Here is a 24,956-nt window from a genome sequence, read left to right as displayed (position 1 = left end):
AAGAAGGCATCAAAAGAAGAGTGTCCATGAAGGTCTGGGGCATCATCTTCTGCTGCATGGCAAGCCGGGCACTGTACGTAGATCTTGCCAGTAGTATGTCCACAGAGAGCTTCTTAATGGCCTACCAAAGATTTGTTGCCATCAGGGGCCATCCCCTTAAGGTTTGGTCAGACCCTGGGACTAATTTTATTGGGGCAAGATCTTTTCTGAAGGATTTGTATGCCTTTCTGCGAAGCCAAGATACAGTAAGCCTGGAGGAGTATGCTGCAAAAAGTGGGACAAGCTGGACGTGGAAAGTGCTCCCTGCTGATTCACCACATCGAAATGGAGCTGCTGAAGCTGGCGTTAGGGTTGCTAAGAGAGCTCTTCAAAGTTTAAGCAAATCGGCAAATCTTACTTTCAGTGAGTTCCTGACAACCCTCCATTTGGCAGCTAATCTGGCTAATCAAAGCCTCCTCTAGATTTAGGAAAAGGGGGGTCATGGGGGGACAACTGGCAAGCAAGGCCTACGTCAATTTCCGGCAATTCACGGCAGTTTTGGGTGTTGCCTGTAAATTGCCGTGTGCAGTCGTAAACCTGAACTTCCACGACAATCTACAGTGCCGCTTACTGACGAAAATCCCACTTTTCATGCAGTGGAGCGGCCAATTTATGCAAGAATCCAGAGTCGCGAGGACCGCATTGAGTATGTATCACCAAACTCGCTTCTCTTAGGGCGAGCATCTCACAATGGCGACTTCAAGTCTTTTGACTTTAACAACTACCCCTACAAGCGCCTACGTGAAGTTCAAGCCCAGGTTAACGAGTTTTGGAAAGCGTGGTGCCAGCTTGCTGGCCCAAGTCTTTTCGTTAGAACCAAATGGCACACTACGGAAAGAAATGTCGCTGTTGGGGATGTTGTTTGGCTTTGCGACCAGAACGCTCTGCGGGGTCAGTTTAGGCTTGGCAGAGTCGTTTCTGTAGCTCCAGACTCAAAGGGCATTGTGAGAGATGTTGAGATTCTTATCACACCAGGAAATTGTTGCTCAGTCCAGTATCAAGAGCCAGCGACCCAGTCCTTAGTTCCTAGTGACCAGGCTAAGAGGTCTAATGGAGTGATATTGCGCAGAGATGTCAGACGACTTGTAGTACTTTTGCCTGTAGAGGAGCAGTCTCTGTAGTGATTAACTTAAAGTTCTGCAACATTTCCATCCAAGAACAAAAAGGTTGAGTGGGAGGTGTCGCGGCGAATGCCCCTTTTCGTCAGCGATCAGGTGGAACAAATTATCACTCACCTGTGGGCAATCAAGCAGGAAAGACACGCACATTTCCTATGCAGTGTGTCGGCTAGTACCAGCAACGACGCCAGTAAAGCGCGAGAAAGGAAAGCGGCTTTCTAATCAGACTTCACTAAAGCTGTGCAGATATGGTGCCAAATCAAAAGACTGAACAGACAGCCGGTAAGATCGCCACTTAAATCAGACTTTGTTGCACGCTGATGAGGCGTTGAGGTGCGAGTGGAAGAAGGCATTCATGTTTGTGCGCTGTAGTAGTTGTGTGTTGTAAACATTTACGTGGTATTTACGGAATCACTTAATTTAGTGATTTAATTCTGATATGTACTCAGATATACGGGATATTGTTGGCTTGTAAAGACATGGTTTAAAGTCGTGCATGGTCCTATTTTTATATAACATTAAAATGGAAATCAAAAAGAAAAAAAATAAATAAGTAAATATTTAAATGTTGGAATAGTAGTTTGTACAATTTTTAAAGGGAGTGATTATGTACTGAAAATATTTTGTATGGGTAAAAAATGTGTTAAATTCACTGTTTGGATATTTAAATACTCATGCAATTCATTATGCCTCCTGTAGTTTAAATAGTAATTTAATGTTTGTGATGAATTTAAACTCTAATGGTTCATGAAGAAATTTGTGTATTTGTATTTATATATGTGTCTAGTGCCGAGTTTAATAATTAATCATTTTTGAGCTCTGTGTGTCTGTTTTTACCACAAACATGCAAAATAGTAAATCGTTGGTGTTTTCTGGTTTTGAAGGTTTTTCACCTGTAATGTCTGGGCTTCAAGAAGTGATGACAAATAAAAGAAAAGGACAAAGATCCAAATTGAGGCCTGGTTATTGAGTGAAACAGTTGAATGTTCAAGATTGGTACCTCCCTATCAAGTGAGGGTTAAGCGCAACTAAATGAGAAATACACTTGACAATAAGAAATCACCCTGTGTCGTTTGTGTCACACATGTCTCATGCAACAAATAAAAAGGAAAAGTTGGCTATACACTGCCCACCTCTGTATCACTGCTTTATGCAGACTCTTCTGTAGACCTTTCTGTACATGTGGACTCCTGTCAGAAATAATAGGCATAGCACATGTATAAATCAATTAAAGTTATTTATGCACTTGCAGGTAGATATTTATGCACTTGCAGCTACTTGCTCCAAAGGACGGTCATCTGAGAAGGTTTCTTCTCTCTCCAGTGCAATGTGATTAATAACTCATAGCAAAATATTTTTACATTAACATAAGTTTATCAGTTTTTACTTTCACAAATCAAAGCAATTTATCATTACTCAAGATTTAACAGTTGACATGACTATACCAGCCAATTTGGATTAGGCCTACTTAATTTAATGCAGCAACAAATTATTTCATAGTGTACTAAGATAATTTAAATCTCATTTACCAGTAATGAAGGTGTTGCTGCTACTGGTCCCTGGATGTGGGTCTGGAAGTGCTGAACCCAGGGATGCCCTTCACAACAGGTCAATTCACATTCTGTAGGCTGTAGCTGAAGTCAATTGCGTTTCTCTTTCCTTCAGTGATTCTGCTTGTTAACAGCAGGTGTTCATAATTAATGCTCAATCACCACCTAATTATCTCATTAACTTCAACACTGCTTCAATGGTACTTTAACTCTGTAGTGTGCACACATATGAACACTGAGCAGTAATTTAATATGGGTGTTTTTCTGGGTACTATTACATAAATCTTACCCGTTTCATTTACGTATGACTGACAAACATGAATCACATTCAGTTTATAATAAAATTATCTAAATCTTATGTGTTTCATTTATATATGACTGAAAAATATAAATCACATTCATATTATTAATCGGTTTATGTTAAAACTATGTAATCCAAATGGATGGAAATTTGACACAATTCAAATACATAAATCTTATGATTAGACATCAATTTTTATTTATTTTTTTAATGTATTAGAGAAAACTATTACAAATAGAAAATGGTGTGATTTTCCAAAAACAGTGCCTGGATCACTGAGTCAAAGCAAAGTTTGAGCAAAATGAGTCACACACGCAGAACGCGTTTCTGATTGGTTAAAAAAACACGGTCTGCTCACCAGGGGCCTCATGTTCAAAGACTTGCGTTGAATTCATACAAAAATATTGCGTACGAACAAAGCTGTAAATGTGCGTACGCACAAAAAAAAAAAACAGGGGCCTCATGTATAAACGTTGCATACGCACAAAATGGGGATAGAAATATGCGTACGCATTTTTCCACGCGCACATCGGGATTTATAAAAAATAAACTTGGCGTAAATAAGTGCGCACCGTAAGGATGCTCTTGACCGTGCGTACGCACTCTTTTAGAAGATTATGGGTTTTGGCGACACCGATGGTGAGCTGGAGTCAAATGTCTTTTTGCTTACTATTAGACAGAGAATCTAAAGAAAATTATACATCTACAGAAAGATAATACAAATATAATTTCACAAACCTATCATCACTTGAAGCAAACATCCATCCCTTCTTAAATGACCGTGCCAGCACACGCGTTGGGCCGTTTGGTGAAACTAACTGACTCACATATAATATAGCCTATAATCTAACGGCAGATAGAGTAAATCTTCATTATGAGTCCAAATCATAAATACAGTCCATATTCATAATAACAGTTTAAATAAATAATAAAATGGTTTAAACTATGTTTTACTTCTGATATAAACATTTAGATTAAATATGCCATTCTCATTAATGGAGTTAAACTCTTAAACTACATGCAATCATTACTGAGAAGTTACAATATATACAGTATACATATATATATATATATATATATATATATATATATATATATATATATATATATATATATTCAATAAATAGAAATATACCTATTTGTTGTGGATGCATTGCTTTTGAACACTTTTCTTCTGGCATGTGTTTTAATGTTTTAACTAGAGATTGTCTGAGAAAACTGTTTCGTGCAAATAATGCACAACCATGTCTATCTCTTTCCATTAAAATATAAATCAATTAAAAATACTATTTGGCCAGTGGAAAAGATTGAGAAAAACTTTCTCTGAAATGTATTTAACACTATTTGATTTATTCATTCAAAAACAAGGCAAGGATATAGGCTACTAAAAAAAAATGTTTGTAATAATGTGACGGCACATCCGCATTTCATATTTTCCTAACGTCTTGTACCGTTAAACTTGGTATCACGTGGATGAATAATCATATGCAAATGATATGCAGATGAGGACATGCATATTTAAACTAGGCGTTGTAATCTCCATATATGGTTATTTCGGGGAGGAGACGCACGTGCGCATAATCTCCCGCTGACTGGGATTTATAAAGTGAATTCTGTGCAGGTTCTGGCGTACGAACGGTTTTATAAATCTGAAAACTTTTGTGCGTACGCAAATTCTGCCTTTTGTGCGTACGCACACTTTAAGGATGAAATCTACGCAAAGTTTTATACATGAGGCCCCAGATGTATGAATCTCTGCGTACGAAGGATCCCACGCATATTCTCTTTGTACATCCCAATTAACGTAAAATTGAGCGCACTTGCACGAGCAAAACGCCCCACCCAGTCTCCTCCCCAAATTAAATTAATTTAAATATGGTAATTAGTCCAATTTGGTAAAAGAAACCTGCAAGAACATGGCTAAAGCAAGCAAAAAACGAAATTTCACTGAAAATGAATTAGAGGTGCTACTATCAGAGGTAGAAACAAGAAAAAATGTTTTATTTGGAACTTTGTCCTCTGGAATTAATAACAAAAGAAAGAAAAAAGAATGGGAGAGTTTGTCTGAAGCTGTCAACCAGGTGGGATCTGAGAGTCGCACCGTAAATGAACTTAAGAAAAAATGGTCTGACATAAAGGTGGAAGTTAAGCGGAGAACTGCTGCGCACCGACAAAGTGTGGGCAGAACAGGCGGTGGTACAGGGGCCGATGAACTTACACCCTTTGATTAGAGAGTTGCCTCTATTGTAGGAGACACGTTAATCTCTGGAATCGTGTCCGTTGATGTGGGAGACTCGGATATGATACAGAACTGCCAGCAAGGTGACTAATTTAAAATTTATTTTTTTAAACTTGGATACATACTAGCCACCATTTAATTTTAAAATGCATGCAATGTACCAAAAAGTACACCAGAGATTTTACGTATCCATCCACTGCTTTTATTGCAAATGCGTGTACCCATTAATAAGGAACAGATTCAAATTACTGTTAACATGTGCCTTTGTTTATTTGCACTTAGGAACCACAGGAACAACAGCAGGAACGTCCACTGGCACGCACTCAGAGTCCGCACCACCCGAGCAGCCAGAGCCCATTCAGTCCAGCGTCTCCGGTGTCTCTAATGCTCCCCCCAGTGCTGAAGCCCGTCCATCTGGCCGCATCTTAACGCATGCTGTTCTGGAGTCACAACAGCAAATTGTTAGGGCCATTGGAGAAATGAACAGTCACCTGAAAAATGTCACTCACAGAAATAAGCAACTCATTAAAGCAATTGGTCAAAAAATGAACTTTGTGTCTGAGTACCTTTATATTGTTGCAATTACATGTTGACGGGCCTGAATGGCTTGTTGATTGTGCTGCACATATACTGGTCCTGGGTCAGGGTCATCTGGCAATGCCACCACCTCACCAAGGGGTATGCCATGCCTGTGCGCGACATTGTGCAGCACTCCGCAGGCCAGTATGATGCGGCAAACCTTGTCAGGGCGGTATAACAGCATTCCCCCGGTCCTGTCAAGGCAGCGCCACCGACATTTCAGCTGCCCAATTGCTCGCTCCACAACTGACCGAGTGCGAGAATGGGCATCATTGTATCTGCGCTCTCGCTCAGTTTGTGGGTTGGTGAGGGGGGTTAACAGCCACGTCTTTAGTGGATAACCACTGTCTCCTGATGGGCAGTTGAACAATCACACACACACATTTAACTTTTAGATAGAACCATACATTTAAATGCATAACTTACCAAGTAGCCACCCATCGCGCACCCTGCCAGCTTGGAGTCTCATCCCAACCATGCTGTTTGTAAGGATATATGAATCGTGGGTTGCCCCAGGCCACCTTGCCACAATATTTGTAAGGGGCATTTGTGCATCACATATAATCTGCACATTTATTGAATGAAAATGTTTCCGATTCACATATGCAAATTCTTCTTCAGATGGCGCCCTTATAGCAATATGTGTGCAGTCGATCGCTCCGATTACATTAGGAAAACCGGCTATCGCTGCAAATTGCGCTTTAATGTTTGGCTGGTCACCTGCATCGTATTGGAACATTATATACCTGGTAGACAAACGGATGATCCCGTCCCATACAGCTGGCATTGCACGGCTCAAACATGACTGGCTTATTCCTGAGCGGTCTGCCAGTTCTCTTTGAAAAGAACCAGTTGCCAGGAAACCAAGTGTAGTAAGCACCTGTAAAGGAACCGGTAATGCGTGGCTCCTCATTGTCTCTCTTTCTAAATTCGGACCCAACTCAGCGCAGAGCTCCAAGAGAATAGCCCTTGGAAATCTGAAATGGCTGATAAGCCAGTCATCATCGTGGGCCAGAAAATCATTGTAGTCCCTAAAAATTCATTCTCTCCGGATTCGTCCGTTCAAAATGTCCTCTAATAAAGCCAACGCTGCCATTGCTAGACGGGTTGTATCAATTTGCACACGCTTTATATATGTTCTTACTTAATTGCATAATTAATAGAATATTTTAAGACTCGTGTGACAATAATATGTAAAATAATTTATCAATTACAAATTATAAGCAATATCTGACAGCTGGTGATGCGATAGAACAATTCTTAGTGTAATGTTTGCCACTTCACTTTATTGCCTCTATGAGTCGCCAACGGACAAAAATCTCGACAAATGTACATACGCCAGACATGAAGTTTACTTGGAGGAACGCACATTCTTACGTTAATTTCACTGTTAGTACATCTGACCGTGAACGTGAAAGCTGGTGTACGCCGTGTTTTTGTGCGTACGCAGTGTTGATACATGAGGCCCCAGGGGTCTCATTTATAAAGCGTGCGTACGCACAAAAAGGGCTGGAAACGTACGTACGCCAGTTTCCACGCAAAGTTTGTGATCTATAAAAAAACTTGACGGTAGAATGTACGCACCAGTAAGCAAACTTTGAGCCGTGCGTACGCACATTCTGGAGACAAAGGGAATTGGCGACACCGATGGTGAGCTGGAGTTAAATGACTTTTTGGTCACTTTTAAACGGAAAATCTAAAGAAAATTATAGCCTATCTATAGGCTACAAAAAGAAAATAGTCTACAAATAAAATTTCACTCACCAAGCCAATCACTTGAAGCCAGTATCCATCCCTTCTTAAATTTCTGAGCCAGCACGCGCGTTGGGCCGTTTAGTGAAACTGGCGCACATAATCTAACGGCAGATGAACCGTAAATCTTCATGAGTAGGCTAATACAGTGCACATTCTCAATAACAGTTTAAATAAATAAAATAATGATTTAAACTATGTTTTACTTCTGATATAAACATTTAGATTATATATGCCATTTAATGGAGTTAAAGACTTAAACTACATGAAATCATTACTGAGAAGTTACAAAAAAATATATATTCAATAAATAGAAATATATATTTGTTGTGGATCCAATGCTTTGAAACACTTTTCCTCTGGCATGCAGTGTTTTAATATTTTATCTAGAGATAATTGCTAATCAAGATAATAGATTGTCTGAGAAAATAGTTCCATGCAAATAATCCACAACCATCTGTTTCCATTAAAAATATAAATTCATTAAAAATACTATTTGGCCAGTGGAAAAGATTGAGAAAATCTTTCTCTGAAATGTATTTTACACTATTTGATTTATTCATTCAAAAAAAGGCAAGGATATAGGCTACTAAAAAAAAAATAATAATAATAATTTATTGTGACACGGAACATCGGTATTTCATATTTTCCTAACGTCTTGTACGTTAACATGGTATCACGTGGATGAATAATCACATGCAAATGATATGCAGATGAGGATATGCATAGTAAAGCTAGGCGTTGTAAACTCCATATATGGTTATTTCGGGGAGGAGACGCATGTGCGCGCATTCTTCCGCTGACTGGGATTTATAAAGGGAATTCTACGCAGGTTCTGGCGTACGCACGGTTTTATAAATCTGAATATTTTTTGGCGTACGCCATTTTTGGCTTTCGGGCGCACGTACACTTTTAGTAAGGATCCTACGCACAGTTTTATAAATGAGACCGTATATACAATTATTTGATGTATAAACGTTGCGTATGCACAAAATGGGCATAGTGTCATGTAGTGGAAGGATGAACCCAATTGCAGACAGCAAGTAACTCAAAATAAGGTTTTATTAATGACAAAAACAGAAAACAAAACCCACGATGGGGCAAAACAAGAACAGGTAGCAAACACTAAACTAAGACTCAGGTAATAAACTCACAGACAAGACTAGATACACACTTCTTACAAGATGATCAACAGAGAACTTACAGCTAGACTCACACGAGGTTTGACAAGGTAAGGAAGAAAATGTACCGACACAGGACAGCAAACACAAGAAGATTAAATAGGGAGAAACTAATGAGGGAAACAGCTGACTCTAACAGGGCAATAATGACTAAACAAGGATAACAAGGGGGCGGGGTTATGAGACGAGACAACGCAAGCACACAGCCCAAACAAATGGCCATGTGCTTACACAGAAAACATGGTTCTGCCATGATCCTGCCACAATACTAATAAAAATCAGCGACGTGATGGCAGAATCAAAAAAAACTATAACAGGGTTCGGGTGAAACAATAAAAATAACAAACACGGGAGGGGGGGCGGGGGAACAAAGGAGTTCATGGGGGAAGGTCCAGGGTGGATGGGTGGACTAGGGGTCTTGGGCTTACGGGACGAGGGCTGAGGGCGAGGAATCCGGGCAGACTTGGATGGGGACACATGAGGCACAGTCTTAGGGGAGACAGTCCGGGGTGATGTGGTGACAGGGGTGACCGGGGAAACGCACAGGGGCACAGAGGGTGAAGAAACAGGAAACCAGACCGGGGGAACAGCAGGGGACATATCAGGACACATGACTGGGGATGTTGCAGGCGACCGGGGAGTGTTGAGAGGCAAAGCTGGGCTCTCAGATTCGGTTTCAGAACCAGCTCTCTCCATAGCAGACTCGGACACATCGTTCTCTGCAGAAAACTTGGTAATTGCACTCTCTGCTGCTGGCTTGGGAGCAGTGCTCTCTACAGCTCTTGGCACAGGGTCTGGGGACAAGACAGGGACTTCTAAGATCTGGGCAAGACGAGACAGGTATTTGGACAGGGCTCTTGCAGCAGTAACAATTGGTATCTCCTGATTAGCTGAAATAGAGCGAATAACAGCCTCAGCAGCAGAGTCGATCGCCTCCCTCTCTGCAGCACTCACAACTGTAGACTCTGGGACGGCGCCTGCTGGAGCGGGCTCTGGGACGGCGCCTGCTGGAGCGGGCTCTGGGACGGCGCCTGCTGGAGCGGGCTCTGGGACGGCGCCTGCTGGAGCGGGCTCTGGGACGGCGCCTGCTGGAGCGGGCTCTGGGACGGCGCCTGCTGGAGCGGCCTCTGGGACGGCGCCTGCTGGAGCGGGCTCTGGGACGGCGCCTGCTGGAGCGGGCTCTGGGACGGCGCCTGCTGGAGCGGGCTCTGGGACGGCGTCTGCTGGAGCGGGCTCTGGGACGGCACTTGCTGGAGCGGGCTCTGGGACGGCGCTTGCTGGAGCGGGCTCTGGGACGGCGCCTGCTGGAGGACAAGAGGCTCCCTTCTTCCTCCTCCTCTTCCTTCTGGGTCGCGGAGCTGAGTCCGTAGCCAGGCCAGAGAACGGTAAGGGGGGCAAAGAGGGAGACGAAGCAGGCGCTGGGAAGACCACCGCAGGCAAGGGGGACTCCGTGGAGGATGACTCCGACGCGGACTCCCACGACAAACGTCTTCCACGCTTTCCACGGGGGCTGACGAGCACGGGTGGTGGGTTGGGAGTCAGGGTGGAAGAAGCTTGGTCCTCAAGTGTCACGACAGCTAACACGTGGCCCTCGGGGACGATTGGAAGAGTGGCAGGAGGTGAAGATCCAGTGGGACCTAGCTGTTCCTTACGAGACAGGTAGTCCACCATGCTGCGAAATGGACGGCGGACCAAACTCTCTCGTTCAGCAAGGGGAGGGAGGACCTTAAGACGAGCGACGAGGTAGCGGTTGACCAGGGACTCTGGTAAGAGAAACCTTCTCTCCTCAATGACCTGGGCGTACCTCTTTAGGGTCAACTCACCCTGGGGAGGGAAAGGAAGCTTGCCATTGGCACTGTCGGCAATAGCTGAGCGCCACCACAGTTCCGGGTCAGAAGGCTGAAGGCAAGCGGACAAGGACTGCACGTCTGCTGGGTTCGATTTTGGTCGGTACATTCTGTCATGTAGTGGAAGGATGAACCCAATTGCAGACAGCAAGTAAGTCAAAATAAGGTTTTATTAATGACAAAAACAGAAAACAAAACCCACGATGGGGCAAAACAAGAACAGGTAGCAAACACTAAACTAAGACTTAGGTAATAAACTCACAGACAAGACTAGATACACACTTCTTACAAGATGATCAACAGAGAACTTACAGCTAGACTCACACAAGGTTTGACAAGGTAAGGAAGACAATGTACCGACACAGGACAGCAAACACAAGAGGATTAAATAGGGAGAAACTAATGAGGGAAACAGCTGACTCTAACAGGGCAATAATGACTAAACAAGGATAACAAGGGGGCGGGGTTATGAGACGAGACAACGCAAGCACACAGCCCAAACAAATGGCCATGTGCTTACACAGAAAACATGGTTCTGCCATGATCCTGCCACAAGACTAGGAAAAATCAGCGACGTGATGGCAGAATCATGACACATAGAAATATGCGTACGCATTTTTCCACGCACATATCGGGATTTATAAAAGAGTAAACTTGGCGTAAATAAGTGCGCACCGTAAGGATGCTCTTGACCGTGCGTACGTACTCTTTTAGAAGAGTGTGTTTTGGCGACACCGATGGTGAGCAGGAGTTAAATGTATTTTTGGTCACTATTAGACAGAGAATCTAAAGAAAATTATACATCTACAGATATATAATTAAAAATATAATTTCACAAACCTATCATCACTTGAAGCAAACATCAATCCCTTCTTAAATGTCTGCGCCATGAGCGCGTTGGGCCGTTTAGTGAAACTGATGCACATAGCCTATAGGCTACTAACGGCAGATGAAGTAAAACCGTAAATCTTCATTATGAGTCCTAATCATAAATACAGTACATGTTCACAATAACAGTTTAAATAAATAAAAGAACGATTTAAACTATGTTTTACTTCTGATATAAACATTTAGATGAAATATGCCATTCTCATTAATGGAGTTAAACACTTAAACTAGCCTACATGAAATCATTACTGAGAAGTTGCAAAAAAATGTAGGCTATATTCAATAAATAGAAATAGATCTATTTGTTGTGGATGTAATGCTTTTGAACATTTTTCCTCTGGCATGCTGTGTTTAAATGTTTTAACTGATAGCTGATTGTCTGGGGGGGGGGGGGGGGGGTAATGGTTTCGTGCAAATAATGCACAACAAGATCTATCTGTTTCCATTAAAATATAAATCAATTAAAAATATTATTTGGCCAGTGGAAAAGATTGAGAAAATCTTTCTCTGAAATGTATTTAACACTATTTGATTTATTTATTCAAAACAAGGCAACGATAGGCTACTAAAAATATATGTTTGTAATAATGTGGCGGCACATCCGCATTTCATATTTAACTAACGTCTTACCGTTAAACATGGTATCACGTGGATGAATAATCATATGCAAATGATATGCGGATGAGGATATGCATAGTAAAACTAGGCGTTGTAATCTCCATATATGGTTATTTTATGCGCATTCTTCCGCTGACTGGGATTTATAAATCTGAAAACTTTTGTGCGTACGCAAATTCTGCCTTATGTGCGTACGCACACTTTAAGGAAGAAATCTATGCAAAGTTTTATACATGAGGCCCCTGGTTCTTCCTTTTCTTACAGTACACAGTTAGTCTGTCAGACAGGGACAGACTAACTGTGTAGCCAAGTAAGCAAAGGAAGATTCTTCTGCGATTCTTCAGGGGCCTCATGTATAAAACTTTGCGTAGATTTCATCCTTAAAGTGTGTGTACGCACATAAGGCTACTAAAAATATATGTTTGTAATAATGTGGCGGCACATCCGCATTTCATATTTAACTAACGTCTTACCGTTAAACATGGTATCACGTGGATGAATAATCATATGCAAATGATATGCGGATGAGGATATGCATAGTAAAACTAGGCGTTGTAATCTCCATATATGGTTATTTCGGGGAGGAGACGCACGTGCGCGCATTCTTCCGCTGACTGGGATTTATAAATCTGAAAACTTTTGTGCGTACGCAAATTCTGCCTTATGTGCGTACGCACACTTTAAGGGAGAAATCTATGCAAAGTTTTATACATGAGGCCCCTGGTTCTTCCTTTTCTTACAGTACACAGTTAGTCTGTCAGACAGGGACAGACTAACTGTGTAGCCTAAGTAAGCAAAGGAAGATTCTTCTGCGATTCTTCAGGGGCCTCATGTATAAAACTTTGCGTAGATTTCATCCTTAAAGTGTGTGTACGCACATAAGGCAGAATTTGCGTACGCACAAAAGTTTTCAGATTTATAAAACCGTTCGTACGCCAGAACCTGCGCAGAATTCACTTTATAAATCCCAGTCAGCGGGAGATTGTGCGCACGTGCGTCTCCTCCCCGAAATAACCATATATGGAGATTACAACGCCTAGTTTAAATATGCATATCCTCATCTGCATATCATTTGCATATGATTATTCATCCACGTGATACCAAGTTTAAGGGTACAAGACGTTAGGAAAATATGAAATGCGGATGTGCCGTCACATTATTACAAAAAAAAAAATTTTAGTAGCCTATATCCTTGCCTTGTTTTTGAATAAATAAATCAAATAGTGTTAAATACATTTCAGAGAAAGTTTTTCTCAATCTTTTCCACTGGCCAAATAGTATTTTTAATTGATTTATATTTTAATGGAAAGCGATAGACATGGTTGTGCATTATTTGCACGAAACAGTTTTCTCAGACAATCTCTAGTTAAAACATTAAAAAAACAGCATGCCAGAAGAAAAGTGTTCAAAAGCAATGAATCCACAACAAATAGGTCTATTTTTTTATTTATTGAATATATATATATATATATATATTGTAACTTCTCAGTAATGATTTCATGTAAGAGTTTAACTCTGGCATATTTAATCTAAATGTTTATATCAGAAGTAAAACATAGTTTAAACCATTCTTTTATTTATTTAAACTATTATTGTGAACATGGACTGTATTTATGATTTGGACTCATAATGAAGATTTACGGTTTTACTCCATCTGCCGTTAGATTGTAGGCTATATGTGCGTCAGTTTCACCAAACGGCCCAACGCGCGTGCTGGCGCGGTCATTTAAGAAGGGATGGATGTTTGCTTCAAGTGAGGATAGGTTTATGAAATTATATTTTATTATCTTTCTGTAGATGTATAATTTTCTTTAGATTCTCTGTCTAATAGTAAGCAAAAAGACATTTGACTCCTGCTCACCATCGGTGTCGCCAAAACCCATAATCTTCTAAAAGAGTGCCTACGCACGGTCAAGAGCATCCTTACGGTGCGCACTTATTTACGCCAAGTTTATTTTTTATAAATCCCGATGTGCACGTGCAAAAATGCGTACGCATATTTCTATGCCCATTTTGTGCGTACGCAACGTTTATACATGAGGCCCCTGGACACATTTCAGATATAGGAATATTTTATGATTGCTATTCAAAAGAAATATAGGAAATATGTTCAATTAACGAAATGTCCGTATAGTTGCGTCAGATTTGTGTTTTAAGCATTTTTGCTTCTGCTCTGCGTTGAAATGCACGAGCGAGCGCGTTCGCGTTCGCGTTGTTCTCCCACACAGATGGGCTCAGGACACTTTGAGCGCACTGACCTCCGATCTGTGATGTTTGTAAGCTTGTTGTTGGCACAAGGCCCGGGTTTTTGAGCGAATCATTGGACTAGAATAAAAGCACTGAAGAGAGCAAAGCCTCGCCTTCCCGGTTGCTCCCATTTTCCCAAGTCCTTCCAAGCTCACACCGCAGCCCTCAGCTCTCCGCCGGCTCCAGGTCCACATCCGTACTCATTCCCATCATGAATTCCCTGTGGACTTGTTTGCTTATGTACAATCTTCGGCTTTTAACGATCGCATTGAAAGTGGATTCAAACTATCACACAAGTCCAGGAGAAAGTGATGAAGTTGACTACATGGACCCATGCAAAGCTGGTAAATGCCTATATGACAGCCTATGTTTCTAAACTAAAATTTTGTTTTGTTTCGTCTTGTTGCTGATGTTATTTTGTTTTGTTTAACAGCCTACTGTTTTGTTTCATTATTATTATTTGTTTTGTTTTGGTTAAAGTTTTGTGATGTTTTGATTTAATTTTTTGTTTTGATTCAAAGTTGTTTCGTTTTATTTTGATTGCTGTCCTGTTGCTTTGTTTAATATTTTTGGTTAACATTTTGTTTTATGTTTTGTTTAATCTTGCGTTGTTTTGTGTCATTTGGGTTGTGTTGTTGTTTGTGTTGCTTTGTTTTGTTTAGCTGTGTCCTGCAGGACAGCATGAGATCTGGGACAAGTGAATGGGATCCTGGTGATTCGGCACCTCCCCCTATCCCAACTCAGAAATCAGCATCCTCGGGCAGTGTGTAGAACTAAAATGTTGCCTAATTTACAGCACGAAAAGCATTAATTACCCAACCAAGTTTTGATGACCTGTAAAAGTTTAAACCCTAACGTGACATCTAAATCAGACAAAAACACCTAAACTTTGTGCAGTAGATAGCAGATGAAATGTTGTTTGGTCTATTAGAGCTGAATTTAATACTAGTGTTGTTTACATGCCGCCGAACAGTGCTCTGCGAAAAAAGAAAAAGAAAAATAGCTACATATTCACTATTTATCATTTTCATTATGGATGAGTGCAAATTCATTCTTATCACAATTACTATATTTAGCATATGTGATTCCCACCTGCAGTATTGATTTTGACTAATTTATTGTTCACCCAAAAATGAAAATCATCCCATGATTTCCATCAAGCCAGACATGACTATCTTCTTTCAGAGGGTGATATTAAAAAAAAAAAAAAAAAAAAAAAAAATCATTGCTTTTCCAAGTTTTACAATGGTAGTGAATGGTGGTCCAGATTTTGAAGTCCAAAAAAGTGCATCTATCCACCAATTTTATTCTGGTGATCAATTTAAGACATAAAACATTAATTATATTTCTTTTAACCATGAAATCAAACAAACTTTTTGTCAAATAATGTGCTGCACAATGAGCTTTACTGTTAAAATTAAAACATGGAAGAAAAATTGTTAGTATTTCCTAAATAAAGTTTTGATCAAAATGTATTTGTATTAGTGTTAGTATTATTATTGCTACATTGAGAGATGTATCTAAATTCTACTGCACAACAGTAATACATTTCTGTCAAGTTAAACCAAACATTTTTGACGGGTTGCCATGAAGGCCTTTGAGTTTCTGTGTTTATAACATAACAATACTTTTTCTAAGCAGTTAAATGCTCACAAAGTGACTTTCAGAGCGGATCTAGAGTCTGGAGATGAAGTTCAGGTTTCTCATAGGCAAAAAAAAAAAAACAGCTTGAGTGTCACACCTGTTTCAGCATATGAGAGAGAGAGAGAGAGAGAGAGAGAGAGAGAGAGAGAGAGAGAGAGAGAGAGAGAGAGAATGAATGAATGAATGAATGAATGAATGAATGAATGAATGAATGAAAGTAAATGAAACTGTGTGTCTTTTTGCACCATTCATTCTCATAGAACATGTAGGATTTAAAGTTAGTTAGAAAATTAGAAAATTAAATTATTTAAATATTTAAATAGTCTTTTTGTGGTTTAATATTGCAATTTTATGATGGATGGATGCATTTTTGGACTTCAACATTTTTTTTCTTTAAACACATATTGTTTTCGCCTGAAACAAGAAAGTCATATCATCAAGAGAAGCGCTTTAAAAAAAATAGTTGAAAGGCATTTGAATACATATTAATAATGTATGTTTCTGACAGGGGCTGCCTAGCATTTTGGACATCTGTTCATTACCCTCACAGCATGAAGTGGGCTTCAGGCCATTGAAACCTGTCAGGAATTTGGTTTGCCACAAAAAGCATTAAATTGAGACTTTTAATTTGACGCTTACAAAGAGAAGAACTGAAATGGGAAATTGGAAGAGAAACAACTAGCCTACTGCTGCCATGTAGCGGTAATGACTAGATTCGATGGAAAGAAAAAAAAAGAACAGAATTTAAAGGAATAGTTCACCCCAAAATGAAAATGATCCCATAATTTACCCTCAACCCATCCTAGCTGTATCTGGCTTTCACCTTTTTTAAATGAACACAACCGGAGTTATATTAAATAATATCCTGGCTATTCCCAGCTTTGTAATGTCATTAAATAGTGTCAATTTGTGTTTTTGAAGCTCCAAAAAGCACATTGATCCATCATAAAAGTAATCCAGTCGGTTGATAAATGCCCCCTAAGCTAAGAGAAGGGTTTTTGTAAGAAAAATGTCCATATTTAAAGTCCCTGTATAGGCAATTCTACAAAAAAGTTCTAAACCCATTATAAATGTTACATATGTATTGCTAAAACATATTACAAAGACTGTGAACTGTGAAGTACTGAAATGTGCAGTTAGACTGTTAAAAAGTTTTTCACCATTGCAATTTTACGGATTGTTTGGGCTGGGCTAAAACAGGGCTCGATGACGCACTGGAGCCCATTAGCACCTGGACACACCCCTATGGGCTATATGCACGCATAAGTTCCGCATTTGACGTAAGGATGCTCGTCCATTTCCGGTTGTGTAGATTAAAGCGGAGGAAAACCGGAGAAAACGGGATTATGGCAGAGTCTTCAATGTTTACTGTCCTCCCGTCTTTGAAACGAAACGTACATACGTTTAGATGTAATTTTATATATAGTTATGTTTATTTAATATAATTTTAAAAAGAAGCATAAACACAACGAGGGGTGTCTGTTTTATCTGTTTTTGTGACTAACGTTTCATTAGTATAACCATGGAGTATAAAATTCAATATAAATTCTCTGTATTGCATTGGACTCTATGATCGGCGGAAGTTATCGAGCATCCTTAATCCTTCACCGGAAATAACGCCATGCATAGAGCCCATTTGATGACGCACAGAGTCTGATCTCTCCCCTAACACACAATAACACTCCCCGAGCACATTCGCATTCACCGCTCAATCGCGAGTGACTGTCAGTACTATTAGTCACTACAGCTGAGCCTACAGTTTTCTAGCTAGCGATGCATTCAACACAGAAATGCATAGGCTACTACCTGAATGCGATCATGTACAAAACAGATCGGTATCTTTATTTAAATTCTCTAAAAACGATCACATCAAGAAGAGGTTTTTAGAGAGCCAACCTTGATGAAGAGCTGAGGATCACCGCCAACACCCGCCTCTGTAGTGATCATTTTACACGGGATCGTTTTATAAACTTTTCTCAGAGACAACTTAGATTCACTGATAATCCGCTGTTACTGGTGAACGGGGCCGGACCGACTATCTCCCGCCTCAGCATTCATTCTCCCGTCCCGAAAGCAGTATCAGCTAATATCACCGTCAACACTAGCTTTCCCGCGAGTGGGCGTGGTTTCCACGCAGCCAGCGGATACGCCCCCAGCATTTGAGAACAGAAATAACTGCTCATTTTTTCAAGATTTTGATAGCTTATTTTATGTACTTGCCGGCTTTTTTATCATTCAAATTTGGCTGGGTGGCTAATAACACATTTTTCTGTGGTGACAAACTCAGAACACATATTTAATTTTGACTTTACAGGGACTTTATATTTCTGGCTTCCAGCAACAGCCACGCTAACAGAGAGTTGAGTTCCGGCGGAAAGGTGACCTCGGACCCGATGTATGACGTAGGCAAAGCATAAGCTTAGGTGAAAATCGACGAACGTGGATGCACAGAGGATGGAGGAAAAACAAAACAAAAAACGCCTGTCTCGAATCAGAAATGTTAAAGAAAAATGTCGGATGATTTCGATATAAGAGAAGAGGAGCTACGTCTGTAAAAACCCATCGCCTTGCTTCAGAAGGCATTTATTAACCCAGTGGAGTCGTGTGATTAGTTTTATCACTCAGGCACTTTTCAATGCCATTAAAAAGCTGGGAAGAGCCAGGATATTATTTAATTTAACTCTGGTTGTGTTAGGCTGAAAGAAGAAAGCCATATACACCTAGGATGTGTGAAACTTTGATAGATTTTGTGTTTTGATCAGAACAACAGTGAAGATGGATGCTGATTGTGACACATGGTCATTTTTTTGTCAAGCTGTATAGAAAGCAGATTTAAATTTAACCATTAACTGGGAACTGCTTTACCTCAAAATTGGTATGCTGTGACTTGCTTCTTTCTTCTTTTGACACTTGGAGAACAGCGTGACAAGAGGGCGTGAGTGTATGTTTTTATATGCATGTTCATAGATTTGAAAGCTTTGGGTGAAAAATTCAAGCAAGACATAAACATACTCCTCATATATTTTTTTGTTTGTTTAGTAAAATTCAGGCTTAATAAGGTGCCTTGCCAGGCCGAAAATACCAGGGTAAAATAATAAAAGTGCTCCCTGCTGCCTCAGAGTCCATAAAATTATGAATTCTGCTGCTAGGTCACAAATTCCAGACATGAATGTTCACAGCCACTCATGCAGAGCTTTATTATGTCTTAATACAGAATATAAAGGATTAAAAAACAATTAGTCGGAAAAAATCCAGGATACCAAAATAAGGTTTTATTAAATTTAGTTCAAAATAAACTTAAAGCTGCAGTCTGGCATTTTTCCTCTTTGTCCCCATCTCTGTTCGAAATCTGCAATTGCAGTCATTTGCAGAATTATCAACTTTACGTGAGTTGTGCCTCGGCTCGGCATGGCACAGCGCGGATAAGCACAATGTTTAAGGAGAGTGTGCAGCTGTCAGTCACCGCGCCGGTGTGTATACTGGCATTCAGAATCACAGATTATTCTTTTTGTAAGTATGACCAACATAATAATTTTCACTGGAAAATGTCATCTGAACAAGTAAGAAACATCCACTTTTATTCTGATTCTGACACTGCAGTAAATCTTGCTGATTAAATCTAACAATCACTTATCATATCACGCAAAACCGTGCAAATTATGCTTTGTTCTCAAATTGTTAATGTTAACAACGTCAGCATTGCGTGACTACATGTAATGTCCTTCGATATTTATCCTTGTTTGTGCATGGGCGGGTTGCAGTCTCTTTTTCTCTGAACCCACTCCAAAGTCCGAACGAAGTCTTTTGCATTTTACAGGGTGAATCTCACTTGGCACTGGTGATTGTCATTTGAACCTTTCTGGATCCACCATCAAATTGATAATTATATCAAGTGCTGTGAGAAAAGGCTGTAAATCTCCACCTCCAGCATCCTCACATATAGCTTATATTAGCCGAGACTCTTCTTTATGAGGACAAATGTAACGTAATGATGCAAAGACATGCTCGAATCTCCCCTGGAAATCCACGGTACCCCTGGACTTATAAACGTTATTACAAGCTTACCGTTTTGAATCGAACTAAGGCAAGCAGATAGTTTTGAACACTGGCTGGTTATGTATTTTCTCAAATATGTTATTTTGGATAATTTTTACCCCCAAAAAAGCGGCAGGCTGTAGCTTTAAATCTGTTTTTGTTGTTGTTGTTGTTGTTGTTTTACATAATATATATGTCATGGGCAAGCAGACCAACATTACAGATGATTCATCTTAATATTTTGTACATGTTCTCTAGAATGACGTGGTTCCATCTTCCTAAAAACACACAAACAGCTAATAGGGATATAACAGCTATTGGCTATATTTGATTTGATTTGATTTGATTTGAAAGCTTTAAAGGGATAATTTTGTATTTGAAAGAATGTTGGTAATGAAACAGTTACTAGTTTTATAAACAGAAAACAATACTATGGAATTCAATGGCTACCATCAACTGCCTGGTTTCTGTCATTCTTTAAAATATATTATTTTGTGTTCAGCATAAGAAAGAAACTAATACAGAGGTTTGGAGCAACATGAGGTTGAGTAAATGATGTCTTTTTCAACAGTAATTAAACTTTTCTTAGTTGTGAAAAACCTTACTTTTCCCTTCACTTATGGATTACAGTATATTTGAATATACAGACAGATACATTCGTTTAAGCATGTTGATGACTTAAAGATTAAAGCTGTAATGAATATAAAGGATCAAAAACCCAACAAACAAGAAAACAAACACAGAAATCCCAAAGCGGATTTTCCAGACACAGGAGAGTTACTAGAATCACAAACTTGTTCTGTTATCCCTAGTACAGAGCCATCCATGCAATTACTGTGCTGTGCTTGAGGGAATTACTGTCCCTGAAAAATGCAAAAGTGTCTGCTGAAAGGCTGCTAATAGGTTTTTAGAAAAAGTAACACAAATACTTGTTAATTTAGATTTGTAAAGTGCCTTTTAAATTACACCATTTTAAAGCCACTGCACCTGCACTATATACAGAATGGTAGAGTTAATAATAAAAGCCCTGGAGCAAAGTTACTGGAGTCTTTTTTCTGGAAGTTGGCATTGGTGTGTGGTTCCTTTTTAAAATCACCCTGCAATCTGACCAGCCTGTGTGAGAGTTGTCCCATTAAAGAGCCCCTATCATAGCATTTGAAATGTTCCTATTTTTTGTTTTAGGAGTTCCCAAAAACAGTTTAACATGCATGCAAGGATAAAAAACACTTTATTTGTCTTATAATATGCATTTATTTTTAAATGATTTGCTCACCGACTCCCAAATGATTCGTACAACGACTCATTTTTTCAAACCACTCCTTTGCGTGACGCTAATCGGCGGTGATTGGTCAGATGACAGACCCAGTCAGTTATTGTTTGTTAGCCCAACGCATAAACATATTGATAAAGCACTGCAGTACTACAAGACGATCTATTCACAACTCCAATAACAGCGACAAACATTTCACATATTTAAAAAAAAATGACATTGGAGACCTAGAAGCTGCGCTGAGCGTAACTTACACACACACATACATGCGCACACACATACTGCCTCGCGCCCCGACGCTACAAAACCGTTCAAAACCCATAAAAGCAACAATTATTAATAATACTTACAGGTTGTGATTCATAGGAGGAAGCTGATCCATATACACTGGGTAAGTAAGTTTCTGAGCCCTCCTTTAGGAACAACCGCTTGCGAATCCACATTTGAATTCATTTGTTTTTGAACGATTCGTAATTAAAATGATGAAAACACAATCGGGCTATACTGTTGTGGTATTGTTGCAAATATGAACTCTAACCACCGATTCTTCACATGCTCGTCCCTGGTAAATGAAAACGTCTCAGTTACGGATGTAACCCTCGTTCCCTGAGTAGGGAACGGAGACGTTACGTCAGAAGTGACGGAGAATGGGGGTTTCGCATAGAAAGCCAATCCTCTTCGAGTATTTAACAACGAGCCAATGGCATGAGAATGCCTTGGGGCTGCGGAATTTGCATAGCGTATCTCCGCCCCACGCAGTGGGTATAAAAGGAGGAAGAGAACGCAACCACAGTATGTCTTCGCTGAGGAGCCAAGGCTGAACTCCGGCGTCTACCCAGCGATACAGCTGAAGTGGCAGGGAGACGTAACGAGGGAACGAGGGTTACATCCGTAACCGAGACGTTCCCTTTCATAGTCACTTCGAGTTACGTCAGAAGTGACGGAGAATGGGGGTCAGTGCCATCACGCCATCTTCAAGCTGTCTTCCAGTGCCCTGCGAAAGTCTGAACCCCTGAACCCTTTTTTTTTTTTTTTAACAGGGGTCCCACTTTGACAGGGGATTACCAAAGTACACTGGGAAACATATCCCGGGAGGGACATGCTACCAGATGCCTACCGAAGGAGGACTTACAAATACGCATATGGCCGCATAGGAACGCATATGGAGAACACTGGAGCACCAACCGCAGGTGGCTACTAGAATTTACTCCAGGGGTGGCAGATGGCTTGCCACAGGAAGACACATGCTCAGAGAGGCTTACAGTGGATAATACACATGAGACAGTTACCATAGGGAACCGTGCACATGGAGGCACCTAGCCGGCATCCAGAGCAACAGCAGTGGTGCCCGCATCGTCGGTGCTGGAGGACTCAAGGCTTCAACGGAAGACACTGAGGAAATATTGCACTTATCCAATCCGAGGAGTGGAATGCCGAGCAAGCGAAGACACCTAAGCGGGTCCAGTACTAGCGGAAGCGAGTACGTGAGAGGACACCGACTCAATTCGCAGATTATAGAAACTCGCGAAGGTGTTTGGTGTCGCCCAGCCTGCAGCTCTGCAAATGTCTGTTAGCGAGTCTGTTCGCGCTATAGCCCAAGAGGAGGCCACACTCTGAGTGGAATGGGCACGGACGGCCTTTCTGCTGGTAAGACAAAGCAATGGTGTCCACCATCCAGTGAGACAGCCTTTGGTTTGAGAGAGCCCTTTCCTTCTGGCTCCCCCCATGACAGACAAAGAGCTGGTCTGAGGTCCTGAACACCGCGTTCTGTCGACGTAGGTGCGGAGTGCACGTACTGGACAGAGCAGTGCAAGGCTGGGACTGCCTCCTCCAGGGGCAGCACTTGCAGGTTCACCACCTGGTCCCGGAAGGGAGTGGTAGGAACCTTGGGCATATATCCAGGCCGGGGTCTCAAGAACACGTGAGAGTAAGCCGGCCCGAACTCCAGGCATGCTTCATCAACGGAGAGTGCGTGCAGGTCCCTTACTCTCCTGATGGAGGCCAATGCAATCAGGAGTGCTGTCTACATAGGACTAGGGATGGGTATCGTTAAGGTTTTATCGGTATTACTACTCTTACCGATACCGCTTATCGATCCGGTACTTTAACGGTATTCTTATCGGTTCTTTTTGGTGTTTTTTTTTTTTTTTTTTTTAAGAATTAAGAACATAATTAAACTTTATATTTTGAAATGTAAAATATAAAAAGCAAAACGAAGAAAAATATATTTTTGTTATGCAGGCTTTTTTTGTTTATACAAAAAGGACACATAAGAAAAAAAAACAAGTACAAACACAAGAATACAATTAATCCAAGGTACAAATTATATACAAAGTGCTTTAATTTCAGGAAGGTCTACTAACATATCTTGTCAGGTAATTGTTTCTGTCTGAAAAGAAACCTATTAATCAAATATAAAATAGCACTGTAGTTTATCATAGATAGAATAATGCTTATTAAATCTAAAGTTACTCATTCAAAGGCTGTGAGTGATTTTCTCTGCCTTTTGTTGTTTGATTTGCATTAATGGCTGAATCATCAGCAGGTTTAGGCTATTAGACTGCTGCCCCTTTAAGACCGAGTGCAGATAATGGGGACTGATGCACCATCATTTTCTCCCTATTATTTACGTCCGTTTAAGACGTAATTGTGTTTAAGTGAATAAACTGTGTTTAAGTGAATCTCAGAGCTGGTCATTTTGACATTTGTATGTATATTTGATAGTTAAGGACGCACAAAGCCCAAGTATATAGGTTACTTTTCTTGTCTCGTTGCAGTCCATTTCGGAGCGTGCACCGCCTTGTGAACAGCGTCTCTTGCGCAGGTTTTTGTGTTTTTAATAGCTATTTTCTTGATCTTGCAACAGTAGAAGACAGCACTTTGCAACAATCGCCGATCGTGCTGATTCTGACGGTTACGTTTGGGTTTTAGGAAGAACTGACAGCGCTCCGCAGTGCTGTGAAGTAAAGAAAGTTAAGCTGGACAGATCGTTTCATTTTTTAACGGTTTTATCTCAAATATCTTCTTTTTATAATCTTTGGAAGCCGAAATACAAAATATATTAGAATAATACCCCAGATCTAAAGTGTAACCACGTTGGATGTTTAGTTCTGTCCTCATTGTCACTCATTAAGCAAGGGCTGTCGTGTTGCGCGTGCTGTGGCTTTGCGTGAGAGATCGCTCTCTCTCTCTTCTCTCTTCTCTCTCTCTTCTGAGCTGCGAATTGCAAATTTGCATCACAGACGTATGGTTTAATTAAAATATAGTTTATATATAGAAATGGCTGGTGATATAAACATGTTCGAGATAACGTCTTTATAGGAATAATAAATAGTAGCCCAACTTGCGTGTATTTACTTAATTTCTCCAGTACCGACAGCAGAAACGGTAACGTCCGAGCTTATCGATACAGCGGTCTTTCAAAATTCAGTACCGGGGCCCGTTTAATACCGGGTTTCGGTACCCATCCCTACATAGGACAGGGCTAAAACTCTACCGACTGCAAAGGCTCCAGGGGAGGCCTCTGCAGAGCACTTAGATCTACTGAAAGGTCCCCAGAGGGCACGAGGGGAGGGAGGTGGTTTTAGCCTCCTCGCTCCCCTCAGGAACCTGATGACCAGGTCATGCTTCCCATAGACTTACCTTTCA

The 24,956-nt window shown here is 40.6% G+C and overlaps 2 protein-coding genes and 1 long non-coding RNA gene across 5 annotated transcripts in view; 1 reads left to right on the top strand and 2 right to left on the bottom strand.

The window, feature by feature from the left end:
- LOC120485552 (uncharacterized) overlaps positions 1-3,833 on the bottom strand; it is a 92,364-nt gene extending 88,531 nt beyond the window's left edge. The window contains exon 1 of the mRNA XM_089126126.1: positions 3,747-3,833. Coding sequence (XP_088982252.1) covers positions 3,747-3,753 — 7 coding nt within the window. The 5' untranslated portion in view covers positions 3,754-3,833. The remainder of the gene's footprint in view (positions 1-3,746) is intronic.
- Positions 3,834-5,599: 1,766 nt separating this feature from the next.
- Positions 5,600-6,985, bottom strand: LOC120485554 (uncharacterized). Its single transcript, XR_016149619.1, has 3 exons — positions 6,253-6,985; positions 5,814-6,177; positions 5,600-5,687 (listed from the first exon to the last, which is right to left on the bottom strand). It is a non-coding gene; the product is annotated as an uncharacterized LOC120485554 (long non-coding RNA).
- A 7,473-nt stretch (positions 6,986-14,458) lies between these two features.
- bmp1b (bone morphogenetic protein 1b) overlaps positions 14,459-24,956 on the top strand; it is a 117,031-nt gene continuing 106,533 nt past the window's right edge. For 2 of the 3 annotated variants that reach the window (XM_089126520.1, XM_089126519.1), the window contains exon 1: positions 14,461-14,703. In XM_089126520.1, the coding sequence (XP_088982646.1) occupies positions 14,571-14,703 (133 nt within the window). In that variant the 5' untranslated portion in view covers positions 14,461-14,570. Of the gene's footprint in view, positions 14,704-24,956 lie in introns of all 3 variants that reach the window. The other variant, XM_089126521.1, reaches the window with a different exon arrangement.

This window comes from Pimephales promelas, chromosome 23 (genome assembly GCF_988280905.1).
Source record: "Pimephales promelas chromosome 23, fPimPro1.hap1.1, whole genome shotgun sequence".
NCBI classification, from domain to species: domain Eukaryota; kingdom Metazoa; phylum Chordata; class Actinopteri; order Cypriniformes; family Leuciscidae; genus Pimephales; species Pimephales promelas.
This window is presented reverse-complemented; position numbering and strand designations above follow the sequence as displayed.